General features: G+C 39.0%; 1 protein-coding gene across 1 annotated transcript; it reads right to left on the bottom strand.

Moving 5' to 3' along the window:
* Positions 1 to 373: 373 nt before the first annotated feature.
* LOC115666475 (disease resistance protein RPS2-like) lies at positions 374 to 5,811 on the bottom strand. The gene is made up of 4 exons (XM_030588193.2): positions 5,672 to 5,811; positions 4,354 to 4,450; positions 858 to 3,844; positions 374 to 655 (listed from the first exon to the last, which is right to left on the bottom strand). The coding sequence occupies exon 3, from the start codon at positions 3,841 to 3,843 to the stop codon at positions 892 to 894; it is 2,952 nt and encodes a 983-aa protein (XP_030444053.1). The 5' UTR covers position 3,844; positions 4,354 to 4,450; positions 5,672 to 5,811; the 3' UTR covers positions 374 to 655; positions 858 to 891.
* Positions 5,812 to 17,344: the final 11,533 nt, after the last annotated feature.

The following is a 17,344-nucleotide window of genomic DNA, read 5'->3' as shown; positions in this document are numbered from 1 at the left end:
ATATATATATATTGTAGATAGGACGAACAGTTCATTTAGTATAGTACGAGAGCATATGTCAAAGGTTCAAATCTGTTTGAATTGACTTTTATTTTTTACATTTAGCTTAATTTAATTCTTGCGGCTCACTCACATTTTTGTAATCCGAAACACTTAAAACATTCACAAGATATAGATCTTGGTAGATAGATTCACAAAAAAATTTTCCAAAATTTTTTGAAATTTGAATTGTATTTTAAAAGTTGACTGATAACAATTAAACAAGCAGGCCCTGAAAATTTACCGTTAATTTTTTTTTATTCTATATTCTTATTTTTTGTGCTCCTCCCTGTAGTTGTCTATTTGATGTAATTAGATCCACATCCACAGCATGTTTCCGTGAAAAAGGCTCGATTTACACATTAAGCTTATGAGCAAATGATTCATCTAACAATTGGTTATAAAAGCTAGAAAACAGCTGACTCAGTTCTCAAGTCTCGGTATTACAACATACAATTGTTTGATAATACACGATACAAAGATGGAAGACAAATTATGTAAACTGACCTTAGTTCTCAGCAAACCAAGCCTCACAATCATCTTAAAAGCTCCTTCAAGGATAGATATGTGAGCAAAGGCAAACTCAGGTTCTCTGAGACCCTTCCAGTAACCGATGCTGTTCATTGAACAAAAATATACCCAAAGACTTCAGGTTAATAAAGCTCAATTTACTATTGAGAAGAACTAACAATCACAAAGTACAGATCTTAAGACAATAAAGCATGATACTATTATATAATCAAACACTTGAGACAGCAAGGTACTATGGTCCCAGCATTAAAGTGCAACATCACACTACTAGAAATTAAACTTCTTACCTGAAGAATTTCTCAGCATAAAACGGGCCAATTACTAGCTGAATATGCATATAGGTCGTAATCTTTGTTCAACTTCTTCTTCCTGCCAAAACAGCCGCCTCCACCACACTCTTTGAGTTTCAATATGTCTCAGTTTGGCTGCATTATGGTTGCCGAAGGGCAATCTCTTTAGTGATTGGCACGTATGTATGGTAATGCCCTCTAACGACGGCCACACCAATGAGTTATCAGTCCAAATGCTTCTCAACTTAGGCAGATCAATAAGTATCAGAGTCTTTAGACCTGGAAGTGCACTAGGGTCTAAATTGTTGTTTTCAGCTTTCATGATGATCTCTGTAATCTCATGACACTCTTCAACTCTCAAATATTGAAGCTTAGAAAGTTGTTGAATCATGCCATCGGAGAATATTTTCGTCAGTTTTGGACATTTATATATACTTAGAGAAGTTAGTTGGGCTAGGCTTCCAGGTTGGACGGGACCATTCCAAAGGCATGTCAATTTTGGGGCATTGTTTATAACTATCTTCTCCATGCATTCCAATGCACCTGCTGTGGAATGGTTGCCATCAACCATGGCTTCAATGTCGGAGCACCCTTCAATCAGGCAACCCCGCACCTTGTTGATATTGGCATTGCCAAAGTCTGATATGCTTGAAATTCCCTTGTGGCATAAAAGTTCAAATGCATCTGTTTCAGCAAGTACAGCAGAAATTGCATGATCCACACCGACCCCATTTGCATATTTTAAACACCTGCAGATTTCATACTCAAAATGATCGAGGATTCGGTATCTGGTAGACTCATGGTAACCAACGGAAAATCGGAAGGTGAAGCAGATATTCTTCAAGAGTGAGCTGCCAGTGACAAAAATTTTCAGATACTCAACGGAAGGAAAACAAAATGATAGAGAAGTCAAGCGCGTCAAGGTGGCCACTTCTTGTGTAATAGCCTTTACAACCACATCCCACCATTGGTTGTTAGGATGCACATCGATGCTAAGCTCTTCCAACAAAGAAAGCCTTGAGATGACATTGTGACCAATGTCCGTGACTCTTGACCGTCCCTCGATCACCCGTCTCATACACGAATTGGATAAGGAAATCCGCAAGCATCTCAAATTAAGCAAGTCCCCAATCTGAACCGGTAAATAGTCAATTCCAGTGCCCCGGATATCAAGAACCTCAAGATGTGCCAGTGCCTTCATGTCAATAGGAAGTTCAGTTAAAAAGCTGCAAGAATTTAGATAAAGTGCTCTTAGAGCTGTCAAGGACAACATTGATAATGGCAAGGATGTGATCCGAGTGCCATGCAAATCTAGAACTTGGAGCTTTTCCATAGATCCAAAAAATGAGTCTGGAATTAATGCCAGCTCATAATTTCTTTGCAGCATCAGGGTTAGGAGAGAAGTGCAATCTACTGTTCCTGGTAATGTGCACAGTTGGTTATCCATCAGAGATATGCGGTTTGCCATTTTCCAATCTTCTTCATTAGGGGCCTCTTTCAGCCCTTCACAAGCTTTTACCAAGAATTTCGAATTCTTGCCTTCTGACGAAATTTTGAGTGCCATGTTCCGGAGCACTTTGTTCATTCTAACGTGCTTTACTTTTTCACTTTTTTCGAGCAAGGAAACATCAATGAGATCATGCAATATGCCATGCCCCCGATCACGAGCTTCGGTAAAATCAACTTCATCACTCAGAAAGCCTTCTGCTCTCCAGCACTCCAATAAATAATCTATGTAGACATCAGAATCCTCCGGAAAGAGTGCGCCATATAGGAAACAAATCTTTTGTCCTTCATCATCCAACTCGTCGTAACAGAATTTCAAAAATTCAAGTACTTCGTCCATGCCTTGGACTTTTACACTAGGCCATTTTCGCAAGCTTCTTAATCCATCCCTCCAGAGATTAATGTTATCCTTCTTTCTGAAATATCTTGCAACTCTGTCAATCAGAAGTGGTAAACCAGCACATTCAGTTACCACTAGATGGCCAAGTGGTTCAACACCAGGCAGATTAATATTCCTACCCACTTTCTCCCGGAACATTTTCCATGCATCTGCTTCAGACAGCCTTTTCACATTGACCAACTCATCAACTTCCATATCCGAACAAACATGTTGGTATCTACTTGCTAACACAACCTTACTATCCTGGTTGTTATCATGTAATCCTACTGCCTGTAAATCAAAAACATTCCAAACTTCATCCAGAAGAAGCAAGTATCTTTTGTTCTCCAATTCTTTCGATATTCTCCACGATATTTCGTGTGGATCACTGATCCCTTCAGTATTCAATTTAAGCCTCTGCGCAATTGCCTTTTGCAACTTCTCTATGCTACTTTCTTTGGAAACTGATGCTGAAATTACAATGTCAAACATTTTGCTGATCTCTTCATCATCATTCAAATTATGCATGACTGTGGTCTTCCCTATTCCCACTGTCCCCCAGAGCCCAATTCTTTTCACACTGGAGTCCCTCAAGTGACCAAGGATCTCTTCAACAGCACAGTGGATAGATGGCTTGTTTTCTGTTTTCGGAGCATGCATTATTCTGACAGGCTCAGGTGGTCTCTCAACAACTGCTTCTGTTTCAAGCCTTCCTTCTGCCCACAGACTATGCAATTCCTTGCACTTCTCAGCCAAACGTTTACTGAAATTGGAAGCTGACCAAATGCGACGCTGTTTTAGTGAACGTTTTCTTCCTTTTCTAAATTCATTTTTTAGTTCTTGAACCTCATTCTCAACATTCTTAACCCTGCCAATCCAGGCTTCACACTCTTTAGTTTTTTTCTTTGTCTTGTCTTTGCTTGCTTCAGCTTCCACGTCATCCCTCCTAGCAAAGAGTTTCTCTGCTTCCTCTGTGAGCCTCCTGAAATTCTTTTCAAGATCATTCGCATAATTGATTTTGTGACCAAGATAAGCTACTAAGCTTTTCCCATCCCTGTATGCCTCAACAGCTGCTGCCGTAGCTGCCGCCTCAACCATACTGTGCGCAAGCAACAAGCTAGAGTTTATAACCTTAACTTAAATCATAATGGAAAAACTCACTAAAAGTAGTAGTTTGAAGAACAAGAGTCTAGTCTCTACAGAAAAAAAGGACAAAATTTATTATGCACAATAAAATGATGCCAAAATTTAGAGCCAAATAAAGAGGGTGCCAAAGTTGACCCAAAATCTTCATCCGTTCTTTATTTTGCTAAATCTGTTCCATACAATTGTGAGAAGTGGAAGGAGCTGATTGACACACATGTTTACTCGAAAGTCTTTTACTTAACAATTGTTTGCCAAGAAGCATAGAATCCTGATAAAAATTATCGCCAGCAAATTAAATTTATTTCATTTCAAGGAGACAAATAAATTATAGACTCCTCTAATTGTAGCATCACTACTGTTCATTGTTCCTCTAACGATTTATAAGAGTAGTTTCGTATTCAACATATGAAAGGAAAAGACGAAAAGTTGCTAAAGAAGAATAAGGTTTAGGCATTGACTAACTCTGATTTTGAAGACGCCGGGTCAGATACTCAACAAACAGCTCAGGTTGAGGATGGCACGACTACTCGAGATGTTTGTATGACCTGCAACTGAATAACTGCCACAATTTGAAGGGCATAGTTAGACATTTGAGTAGGTGCAAGAGGTAAAAAAAATACGTATTCAAGTTATAAGAACTATGAATCTACACAATAAATACCAACTTAACAAAAAGAGTCTCGGCAAAAGAAATATAGAAATAACACATAGACCAACAGGTCAGATCTTATTGTGAGTGGTGAACATGCACTGACCACCTAGCTTGTCTGCATTGATTTTCATTCTCCTATCAACTCAAAGATAGGATTGCGGAAAAACTGGCGAACATTGAACATTCACAATAAAATTGAAAAAACTACAGATACAAAGAAGATTATGAATTTCAATGTCATCAAGATGAAATTGCGATGCCATTATAACACTGATTAAGGTTTTTAGCATGTTGTCTGAAATTTCGCGATTTTATAAGGCAACTTCACTTTTATGTGCAATCTTAGAAGCATCATGAATTCATCTTTCTAGCACAAGCGCCAATCGCACATGCATGGACCCCAAAACACAACTTCAAATAGTTGGACATTTTCAGCAAGCAAAGCCGATGCACCTCAAATCAGCTATTGGTAAACTACTTTCCAATGGAAAAATAGAGGAGAGGCAGAGGCTGGTTCTGTTCGTGACATAGAGCTTGAACCGACAAAAAGACGTCGCGAAAACAGAAAAACGTAAGAAGGTGATGGCAGAAAGACAGAACAGAGGAGAAGATTATAAGAAGAATACATGCTACAAGCGAAAGAATATGAACTTCTTAGCTCGATGGTCGCAAGATTCCCCCCGTTCACATGAAATTCAACAAAAGTAATCCATAAAAAATGTCTGTAAAGAACACCACATTGAAACTCAACTTCCGTATCAGCTCAACAGCTCATCTTCAAAGTGAGATGTGGACTCTCGGCATCTTAGAAGAAGCATAAAAGCAGTTCATACGTTAGATCAGTCCAATATACGAATACATACTGCCTATCTCTTTCTAACCAAACGAGAGAAACATTTCCATCGGTTTTTTATTCCTTTTCTTTCAACCCAATTCGGTCAAACCCAGAATTCTAGGCAAAATCAGTCGATCAAAAGAAGAACGAACCAACATACGTTCGAGTCATTACCCGTACAACAAGCAGCGCTGATCAGAACCATACGATCAAATTAAACCCTCGGAACGGATGAACAACATGGTCAACTATTGTAAAGAGAAAGAGAGTTCAGAGGAAGACGCTTTGCTTACATGCGACTCAACGAAGCATCAATTGATCAGCTCCAAAGCTCCATGGAAAGAAAGAGAGGGATGAGCAGATGGTTGAGCAGTGGGCTCCGAAGAGAAGCATCGAGTCAACCGTGGAAGTCAATGATCTCCGAGCTGGAGAGGTCTTTGCACCTCTTCGCGCGTGGCAACACGCGCGCGTAATGAGTCGCTCCCCGTGTGTTTTGGTGGCCGGGGTCCATGGAGCGAAGAGCCCCCACCCAACGTTGTCAATGGATCCTAATTGCATGCACTCAATCCATCGAATTTTAAAATAGCTTCGAATTTTGATTTAATATGTAATGTAATTCATAAATTTTTAATGTTATCTATAAGCTTTATATCAATGTGCAATATAATCCTTAAACTTTTAATTTGTTCAATATGGTATATGAATTTTTTTTACGTATTCAATTTAGCTCATGAGCTATATGAAAATATTTTATATTTTCTTTATATTAATTCAAGTTCAGGGAAATAAAGTTCATGTAAAAACGAATGGAGAAAAATAGATGATAGTCAAAGAACATATCATTGTTTTGATTGATACAGCCAGTCTTATAATTTCATGATAATGCGTAGTTTTTTGCCTTCTCAATAAATAGCAACTTTCACATTTTTTCTCGTTTGTGATTTTGATTAACTAGTTCTCTTGAGCTTATTTTCATCAACTCGGAATAGCCTCGACCAATCAATTCAGGACATAAATGCCACATTCAACAAGAAGCCAAAATACCACATGCACTCCAGGCTTGAACAACCCCAACATCGTTCAATTACAGACGTTTTGGATGTGGACGGCAGCGAAGTGTGAATCCCGATGGAGTTCACGGACGGAGAGGTCGTTGAAGGGCGGCGAGCTCGCCTTCATAAAACGCAACACGTTCTCAAAGGTCTCGACGACTTCCATCGAAGAAAGTTAGCTCACCGCGGCATAAGACCATCCAATATCATGATCAGCCGTGATACATGAGCCCCGAGAGGATCAACACCGATCTCTTTCGTCGCGTGTATGACGATTACAGAGTTGACGTTTGAAGTGTAGGCATTCGTGTTCCTGAGTTGCATCCGGGGAGATTTCCATCCGCCGACGACCCACATGTCGCAACTTGATGACCGGAAGTGCCAATTGCGGAAAGCTCAGGCCCACGATTGCGCAGATACCGGAGCATCTATTTGCGATTTGAAACAAGCTGGATCTCGTATCAAAATCATCTTTCACACTTAGTCAATTTCACTGCGAGTGTAACCCTCCAAAGTTGGGGGAAAAATTATCCAAAAAGTCATAAATTTATTGCACTTTTGTCAATTCAGTCATAAACTTTTCAATTTTGCCAATTCATTCCTAAATATTTTCACCTTTTATTAATTAAGTCCATCCGATCAATTTTTGTCGAATCAAAGTCCATCCGATCAATTTTTGTCGAATCAATTTTTCACCTTTTATTTTCACCTTTTCAATTTTTGATTTTAGTAAAAATACAACTTTTTTTTTCTATTTTTATTTTAAAAAATAATTTTTAATATTAAAATAATAATATTATATTATATTATTATAATAATCGGACCCGGGTCGGAGTTTTGGATCTGAATCAAGTCCGGCCCCGAAAAGGGAACAGCCCGGGTAGGCTAGAACCTGCAGATCGTGTTCGACCCGACTCCGCAGACCTAACCAATCCGACTCTCGCACGCTTGCATGGCCTGGGCTGAGAGCAGACGTCTGGCCGGCTTCTCACCCAGCCACTGGCCGAGACCTTCCTCGGCGTTTCAAGCCGAGGAGGGCCCAACCTGGCCAACTACCAGCTGGCAGGCCGCAGCGACTGCCGGCCAAGCTTTAGCCCGGGCCTTTCGCGCTTAAGCTTCGACTAAGGCTTGGCCGGTGGCACTCAACCACTTTTAGCCACGATTTAGCCTCGACCGACCACCACATAGCCACCGCCGAGGCCACTGTCCTCCGACCGGCCCCTAAGCCGCCGACCGAAGACCAAAAATTTCGGATCACATTGAGGCATATCGTCGAACATATGGGGTACTTGACCAGAACGAGTGGTTCCCAACCCAAATCAGAGTTCAAACTTGCTCCGGCAACCTCAACGCGCAACCTACGAGAACATTAGGACCCACAGCAAGGACGGCATGGGCCAAAGTTCGTGCAAAACGGACGGCCGCGGACTTCAGCCAGCGTGTCCAGAAAACAGGGCAAAACAGTACAAAACAGGGGCTCGAGGAGCTTACTGATTCGACTCTAGCTAGGGAATCGTCGGCCTGCTTTCGGGCGACGGCGGGCTGGCCAGGGCTTCCTCTCGCTCCATATTCACTCACTCTTGCGCGGTTTGCTCTCTATCTCGCTCTCTCATCAAATCGAACCCCCTCTATTCTCACTTGGGCATTTTCACAAACACCTAGCACGCATGGCTTCGATGCCGGGAAAGCGGCACGGTGGCGGCTTGCCGGTCACGGTTCCAATGCGGTGGCCGCTCGAGACCTTGTCTCCTTCAACGTCCCTCCCCAGCTCACTCAATCTCTTTGGATATCTCTAGAACGGCCCTCTGTTTTTTACCTCTCTCTACCCCTCCTCCTCTTTTATATTGGTCGCCAGCCGCCTGCTCCCCTTGTGCTCCACGTCTCTTCTACTCTGCGCTTCCTCAACTGTCCAGGCTTCAGTCAACTTGCATAGGGAAGGAGGAAAAGAAGGGAGAGAGGAGGCTATTTTGCGTGGGAAGGAGGAAGAGAAAACAGAGAAGCGGCGGTGTGTGGCAAGGAGGAAAAGAAGGAAGAGAGAAAAGGGAAGGAGGTCGGGTCGGGGGAAAGGAGAAAGCGGGCAGGGCCAGGCCCAGCGGGGAGAAAGGGAGAAAAAGAAAAGAAGGGAGGCCGGGCCAAGGAAAGAAAGGAGAGGGCCGGGTTGATTTGGCCCCAAACCGGCCCGATCCGATTTTTTTGAAATTTTTTTTTCCTTATTAGGAAAAATATTCTAATTAGTGCAATTAATGCATATGAGCCTAATGTTTATATGCTGTGTAATTGAATAAAAAAAAATTTGTTTTAGGATTTAAAATTTTAATTCCTAAATTTTGCACAATTAATCACTAAATGGGTAATTAAAATATAGATGTCAATAATGTGTTACTCTATCGGTGACCATGCACCTAAATTAATTGGTCTTCACTCAAAGCTGACAAGCTAACCAAAATAGGAAACCTTCCAGCAAACTCTGGAATAAGGCCACATGCAATGAGATCACCACTTTCTTCGTGCATTGCCATTAATATACAGTTTATCAAACATTTGAGATCGTCTCATGAACTTTAAGTCCTAAGTAGGAGGCACACGAGAGTACTTCAAACCCAAAAAAACAGGAGACTCGCGCAACCCCTGGGAAGAAGCCCCAAACTACCAGAGGCCTTTGGGTGACTAGGGATGGCAATTTAACCTAGCCGGCATATGTCCGCCCCTAAAGTTTTTTATTCGAATACTACTTGACAATCAAATTTTTTTGTTACCTTTTGAAGGATTAGATTAATTGTACGATAGTTAAATCTACATAAATGTTCAAGTTAAAGTTTAGTTTAGGATAGATGTGGAGCGATATTACAAAGAGGGCGGCAAACCTGAATGCTCCCGGGGGTGGGGACGAGGCCTACCACGGGGGAAAGATATGGGACCTCTTCAATTATCGCGAGATGGAGATGGGGAATGCAAACCCCGCTGCCGCCCCACCCCATTGCCATCCCAATGGGTGACTCTCACTCCATCATTCCACCCAATTAATTAAGCGATAAGAGTAAACACAAAGTATTAATGGCAGAAACTGAAAATCGCATTTATCAAGATATCATCTCTAGGCAGATGCTTTCGAGCTCCTTTATCAACGATATTCACTACATGAGAATGAGAACATAGTCCTTATGTAAGATGAACTGGAAAATGTAGCCTCAGTGCTAGGAAAACAGAATAGAGAATTGCAACCACCGAAGAAGCTCATGAATGCAAAAGAGAGGAACTTCTTTTGTTCTAGTTTAAACAGATCTATAACAATTTGAGGTCATGATAAACTGAAAATGGCATAATCAGCCCTTTTGATAGATGATGTATCACAAATGGCGTTCAAGCTTGATATTTGAAAAATCATATCTCCACACCTATATAGGTCAAAAGACTTCCAAACATAACAGATACAAATCAAGTTGGAGATAGAAACATAAGTGGATCAAATTAAAGCCTGAGGATGTAAGTAAGTTTCGCAAGAAACAAAAGGCTTTTCAAGTATTGTAAATAAATAATTATGCCCTTTCCTTTAAAAGTTTACGAAAGGAATTTTTTGTTAATTTACATTGCATTGTATGTTTTAAAAGTTTTTTTCTGAGTTAAATAAAATATAAATTGCGCGAGGCGTAAAATTTGAAAAGAAAAATTGTAAAAAGTTCAAAAGTAAACATTGTTCCAAATAAACCCAAAGATGTTAACGAGAGAAAAACATTAAACAATAGCTATCACAAATTTGTTTTCGTTTTCTCTCCTTTAATTAAGCTGTGCATGAGATATTATACTTGATTTGTAGCCGATCTTATATGGCGATTCTTATCTAAAAGTAAAATGGAAGAAATGGCAATTCTTATACCGGAGTAAGAAGGAAAGAATACAAAAGGTAATATGGGAATTCTTATCCCAGATTTTAAAAGAAGGAAAGAAAAAAGAGGTAATATAGCAATTCTTTTCCCATAATGGAGTCTGTAAAAAAGGAAACTTCCATAAAAGGAAAAAAGGAAAAACAATAAAAGTAATATCGCAATTCTCATCCCGAAGTGAAAAAGAAGAAAAATAGAAGGTAAAAGATCGTAGTGGCAAGCTGGCGAGATCCGATATGCTCCATTCTCCATCCTTAAATAGCTGAATGATGTTGATATCTTATGTGGGCATTCTTATCTAAAGGTAAAAAAAGAAGAAATGGCAATTCTTATACCAGAGTAAAAAAGGAAAGAATACAAAAGGTAATATGGGAATTCTTATCTCAGACTATAAAAGAAGGAAAGAAAAAAGATGTATTGTCCATACTAACATGAGGTGTAATAAAATAGACAAAATATTACTTTATTGTTAAGTGATTCCATAACTATCTTATATTTCAAAATTGAACGTAAATCTTGATTAACTTATGATCATTTATACTTCTTTTCTCAACTACTTTGTATTTTTTAAACGTTTATCTCTCTTCATGCATATTTGAATGTTTATCACTCGCATATGCATGTCCTCTTTTGCTTTTATTTAAAAGGAGAGAGAGAGAGCATTGTCATTTCGAAAGAAACTTTTTGATAATCATAATACAATTGTATTCGGGGATAGATTGAAAATTAAAGGAAAGAACATAAAAGGTAATATGGGAATTCTTATCCTGGACCACAAAGAAGGAAAAGAAAAAGGATAGCGTAGCACTTCTTTTCCCATAGTGGCGTCCGCAAAAAAGAAAACTTCGATAAAAGTTAAAAAGGAAAAAAGGAAAAGAATATGCTCCATTCTCCATCTTAAATAGCTGAATGATGTTGATATCGGAGCAATGCATTCCACGAGGATGAAGATATCAGCTACGCTTGTTCTTATTTGTTCTTTATTAGTAACTAATTGCGTAGGAAGTATTTACAGATAGGCCTATGTCGAGATCAATAACAATATGACGGGTGGAACTCCTCTAACGGTTCATTGCAAATCGAAGGAGGACGATCTCGGAATCCACGATATTGTGAAGGGCAGGCCCTGGGGATTCAGATTCGTACCTCATTTCTTGGGGAGAACGTTGTTCTTTTGCCGCTTTGAATGGCCTGGTCAATTTCATTATTTCGATATATATGACCAAGGTAGGGACGAGGGTCTTTGCTTCACGTGTATTTATCACGTCTCAGAAAATGGTCCTTGTCTGCTCGATGGATTGACCGGAGAGTTCACGAAATGTTATCCTTGGAATCCTCCTTCACAGTTACGGGGAATGTATGATGGATAAAGATGATGTGGTGAACAAAATTTTGCGATTAAGTGGAATAAGAATCACCTTTGTTAATTTTGTTTCTCTTCTCATTTCCTCATTTCAATTTCGATTTGCATCTCTTTCTTTATAGTGTTGTCTCTTCATTTTATGTCATTTGTATATTGATTGGGAAAAGTACCAAAAATTGGTCGCTTTTCAATTTGCATAGGTCTCTTATTACAACGAAAATTAGGTCGAAAGGCTTGATGATTTGGCCTCGCCTGAAAAGTCGTCATCATTGCTAGCTCCGCCAAATATCTCTTTTCGAGTTGAGCACGCTCGCAAAGGTCATTATAATCCCTGATTCAAAGGCACTAGTCTAGTCTTGATAGCCAGCCTCAAACTGTCCCATGATTTCGTAGCTTTGCCCTCCTTGTCCTCAATCAACCTGGGAGCAAACCTCGACAAAATAATTAAACATTGCTTCATACTGATCCAATGTCAGATTATTCTGTTTTAATTGTACGAATTCCATTACTTTCTTATCTCAAGCACAATCCGGGAAATACTTCCTGAAAAATGCGTGGCTCTGAAGATTGATGCTTCTGGCAAAAGTGAGCACACCACAAGACGGAATAAGTCCCTTGAACTGACTTCTCTGGAGCTTGATGTATATCGCGATGTGAATTAGCTGATGAACCGAGGAATTCGGTTCTGCCTTCACCCTTCACGCTCACTGTTTGTGATTTGGATACATGTTTGTGAAAATGTACCATGAGACAGAGCTTAATGTGCTGCAAAACCATTCTTTGGGTTTGTAATTGTGAACAATATGATTTTCTTTTGATGATAGGCTAGCAGTTCAAGGTCTGCATGTACCATGTCCTCTTATGAACTCATCGTAAGATAAAATATGATATAGAAGAAGGAAAATAGCCGTCTTGTACTAAAAGAACAAATTTACTTAACCATGTCTGCTAAGTAACTTCAGGAATCTTATATCAGTGAGTTTAATAGACTTACACGCTTTGTTTGGGCTTCATATTACAAAAACAAAGATGACTCTTTGATAGCATCGAAGCGTTTATATGATACTAAGTAAATGTGACCACTTGTCGCATGCTTCCCAAAAAAAAAAAAACCTTTTAAATATTAAATAAACCACTTTATTAAAAAAAATTAAATTATCCAATGATGGATTCATAAGAGTCTACAAAGTTATTATTTAAATATATAAGGTAAGAGAAAAATATCGCCAGATTTGCAATTCTTTTTAAGAAAGTGGAATAGAAAAGATTCATATTTGAAAGTTGAAATTCATCAAAAATTAAGTACATTTTTAATTGAGGCATTCGACAATATTTTGAAAAAGAAATTAGTATTAAGATCATTTGAGCTTTATATAATTAATTGCAAAATAAAATATGAATTGCAATGAGTAAATAATATAATGACACGACACGACATAACATGATACGATGTGCTTATAAAAGAATAAAATGGTTTCCTTTAAGTGTTGTTCCAAACTTTTAGAAGTAAATATTATAGTTGATATTTCGGATGAATGAGTATATTTTTGGCAAGGCCTCCTATAATCTTTTTTCCTAACCCTTCCATGCTTGCCCTATAATATTCAGGAATAAGGCAGAATTAGGGCTAATTCCAAAAAAAAAAACACAAACTTTAGATCGAGTGACAATTATGGCCCCAACTTTTTTTTTATCTTGTAAAAAAGCACTAACTTTAGGTTGAGTGACAATTCTGACCCCAACTTTTTTTTATCTCGTAAAAAATCACCAACTTCCACCCTTATCCGAAATCTGGCCTTTCGTTGACTTTCTATCTGAAATCACCCTTATTTGAAAAAAAAAAAAAAGGTTATGATCGTGAGCTTGGTGAATCTCATCCATGGTGTCTATCAACGGGCAGTGGTCTACAATTTTAAATTACGACAAAACAACAAAATCTAACTAGAGAGATTCAATTTGGAGATTATTTTGACTTGCCAGTGATGTGCGGGAGATGAATAGTTTTACCGTTATTTTTCAAGTTGTGGCTCAGAAAAAAAGATAATGAATAGTGCTTTAAATCCAGTCAACAAGCTATGTTGATTTATTGCAGAGGTGGAATAGTCAAGTTGGATAATCAAAAGTTCTAAGTTAATGGGGGCCAGATTTGGGATTTAAGTGAAAGCTGGAGATTTTTTATGAGATTAAAAAAAGTTGGGGCCAAAATTGTCGCTCGACCTAAAGTTTGTACGTTTTTACGAGACAAAAAAAAGTTAGGGCCATAATTGTCACTGGACCTAAAATTTGTGCTTTTTTTGGAATTAGCCCGGCAGAATTGATATGGCCGTATTTGCGTTTTTTGGGTGTTTGGTTATCTTTGTTATTCTTGTGTTTAACTGAATGTCAAAAAACTGTTGTAGTTTCCGTGATTATCGCCAATGCAACCAAAGTAAGGACGTCTTTAGTGGGGCAGCAGTTGGTGCATTTATCTTAGAGGTTCGGGAAAGAAACCGAGTTGTTTGCTTTGAATCGATTCGTATGCAGATAATGACTCGGCCAACGTTTGCGTACCACAAATAATTTACATTGCATAAATTTAGAAAAGCCGTCCACAACTTTATCCTTAGTTACACATTACACCCTCTATTTTTAAACCCCAGAATTTGCACCTTAAGATTTCAAGGAATTTCTACTTTGCACCCGCTAGTTTGTGTAGATTTTCTAACCTTTTCCCCATTGGTGTTAGACTCCAACATACGAATTGTAGGTCTTCAGGGTGCAAAATGCGGGATTTTGAAACTAGAGGTGCAAATTGTTGGTAAGGGAAAGTTTAAGGTGATATTTGTAATTGTTGCAAGTCCCAGGACTTATCATGACTAAGTAATGAGTTGCTGTCCAGTGTACAACCAATCTTTATGATTTCATCAATAGCCGCCTATGAGCAAGGGTCTGAAAGTGAGAATGGACCAATGACCCTGTGCCCTTTATATTCCCTTTTCTCTTTCGGTTGATTTTGGGCTTGGAAACCACACCAGAAAATGTTTGTGAGGTTAGTTTGACGCTGTCACTTCTAAATAGGAATCGGTTTCGTAGCTGAGGTGTTCGTAGGTATCAGTTCGCTGCTCTAGTTTAAGAACAGTATGCAGAATCTCATTGTAATTATGGACCTGAATGCCACTCAATGGGATTAAAATCTGTTTATATGTCAGTAAAAATGTCTGCTAGTTTGGTGTACGCCTGGTGAAGTCTGTAGTTTGTTGTTTGTCGCTACCTTACCTCGAGGGTTGGCTAATAGATTATTAAGTTTTAAACCTAACTCGGGCTCCCCCAAGCTCATAGCAATTCACAACTTCAAGTTGTTAAGAGTCGCTACTAATCTATCTTTTTGGTGGATCGATTAGAAACCCAAGTAAAATATAGAGATTATTAAATTGATTTGGGGACTTGATTAAACTATATTAATCTAACGCCCTTTAGGTATCATTTCATTTATTTTGAAAACATTTATGAAAGTAGCTTGGATTGATTTTAAACTAAGATACTAACATACAATGAGGGATTATACGGGTACGCAACCATTAAAAATAACAATCAATAAATAAAAAAAAAAACAAATTGCAAGAAAGAAAAGCAATTATTTTTGGGATTTTCTATTATCTCAAATTTGAAGACTAACCTATATGACTGGCAAATCCTAACATGCAAACTATATGACGTGCTTGTGATATTTTTAGTATTTTTATTAAAATTCGAATTTATTAAATACCCTAATTAAACTACAAATATCGAACATGCAATGCTATCTAACAATCTTATTAAACCTAACAATGAAACTTTTTGTATTTTTTATAGATAAGGAAAACAATCAATCAAAATATGTATTCAATCGACAGATAACATCCAAGATGTCGATTTTTGAACTGCATAATCTAATTATTCTATCTCAGTACTTACAAGTAGAATCAAAAGATTTTATCATGTTGCGGATTAGGAAATAAATCCTAATTGATAATGCCTAATCACTCAAAGGAATCCGGTTAGATATCGATGATGCAAATTAGGCAATAAATAAAGAATAACAAATCGGATAAATATTATTACCTATTTCGCAAATAACGTTTCCAAATTCGAACTCGATGGACGGCACAGGACGATGGTGGCCGGCGGTGGTGGTTTAGCCAAGGAAGATTGCCTCGCGGTTGCTCGCAACTTGGCTAATGATGGTGTTTGGCCGGGGAGTGCATATCAGTGGTGAACGTCGCGGTGACTCACGGGCTCATGGAGTCGAAAGGCAAGTGGCTGGCACGATGACAACGGATGCGAAGTAGCAGTGTGCAAAACGGACTGCCCGAACTGGGAACCGCCTAGACCGGATTGGACCGGCCAGTTTGATCGGTTCATGAGAGTGTCAGTCCGGTTCCCGATTCCTAAAAGTGAAACCGTCTAAAGTGAAACTGGTGTCGTGGCGGTCAGGACCAGACCGACTACATATATATATTTAATTTCTTCAAAAAAGTTTGTAAAATGTGAACTAAACTTTCCCAGCACCACAATAAATCTTCACTCATCGTCGTTTCCGTCAATACGGTTGAAAATTTGTCACTCTCTTTCGTTGTGATGGGAAAAAAATAAAAAAGTGATATGTTTCATTTCCGGTTCCCCGGTTTCACCTTGGAGCCGGACCGGATCAGAACTGATCATCCTAATACGAAGGGATTTGTTCCCACGAATGAGATTGACTGAACAATCTCAGTGGGCGAATGCTAGACTTTCCCGCCGGTTGGTCTTCTTCTTATTCCCTTAGAACCCACTCCTGACGTCCAATATGAGCCGAATGAAAATGCTTGCGGCATTTTCATTCGGCTCATATGGTCTCCCACGTGGTGAGCAGTATGGGGTCAGAGGGGGCCTGCTTGCGGTCCCGTGAGCTGGGGTCGGAGATATCCGACGGGTCCACGGCTCAATCTCAGCCTCATGCACATAAGTCAGAGTCCAAAAATTCTCACACTCTCTCTCTCTCTCGAGATCGCGATCAAATGATAACCGAGCTCTTCGTCTCGATTGATCTCGTGGATATGCGTGCATGTTTAAGGAACGTGATCCCCGACTCGATTATAGCCGGAAGATATCCCGTGATTTGAATCTCAAAACCTAATACATCCAAATCGAGCACGCGTAATGCCTCGTAAGGTTAGATGAGTTTTGCTATCGTTATTATTTTCTTATGAATCATTTCGACCTAGCTAAGGAGAAATAAAATTGTGACGAATGTATCTCATCGAGACTTATATATGGTATTTGTTAGTGCAAATTCGATTTTCTAGTTGGGATTGTATGTTGTGGTTGGAATCGTGGCACGTTTTATTGTTCTGTTCAAGTGAGCAGCATAAAAACAATAGTCAATGAGTCAAAAGATCAGTTTTTTTTAGGATAATGCTGTGAGGTACGAACACAAAGAATTATCACTCGACAAATTAGTATAGTTGAAAAGCAATGAATAATATATCATATTATTCATAATTCATTACGTGAGATTTAAAGAGAAGTTGCGTCCACACTAAAGTATCTTAGTAGTCATGTGCATTATCATGTGGGCCCGTAAGACTATATGGCCATCGTATCGAGTTATTGAGTCGAGTATCATAAGTAGTGTCAATGCAATACTTGTGTTTTTCTTTTAGTGACATGGTA

The sequence above is a fragment of the Syzygium oleosum genome, unplaced genomic scaffold (genome assembly GCF_021117445.2).
Source record: "Syzygium oleosum isolate NSW1041296 unplaced genomic scaffold, Sole_v2.1 Sole_v2.47, whole genome shotgun sequence".
NCBI lineage: Eukaryota > Viridiplantae > Streptophyta > Magnoliopsida > Myrtales > Myrtaceae > Syzygium > Syzygium oleosum.
This window is presented reverse-complemented; position numbering and strand designations above follow the sequence as displayed.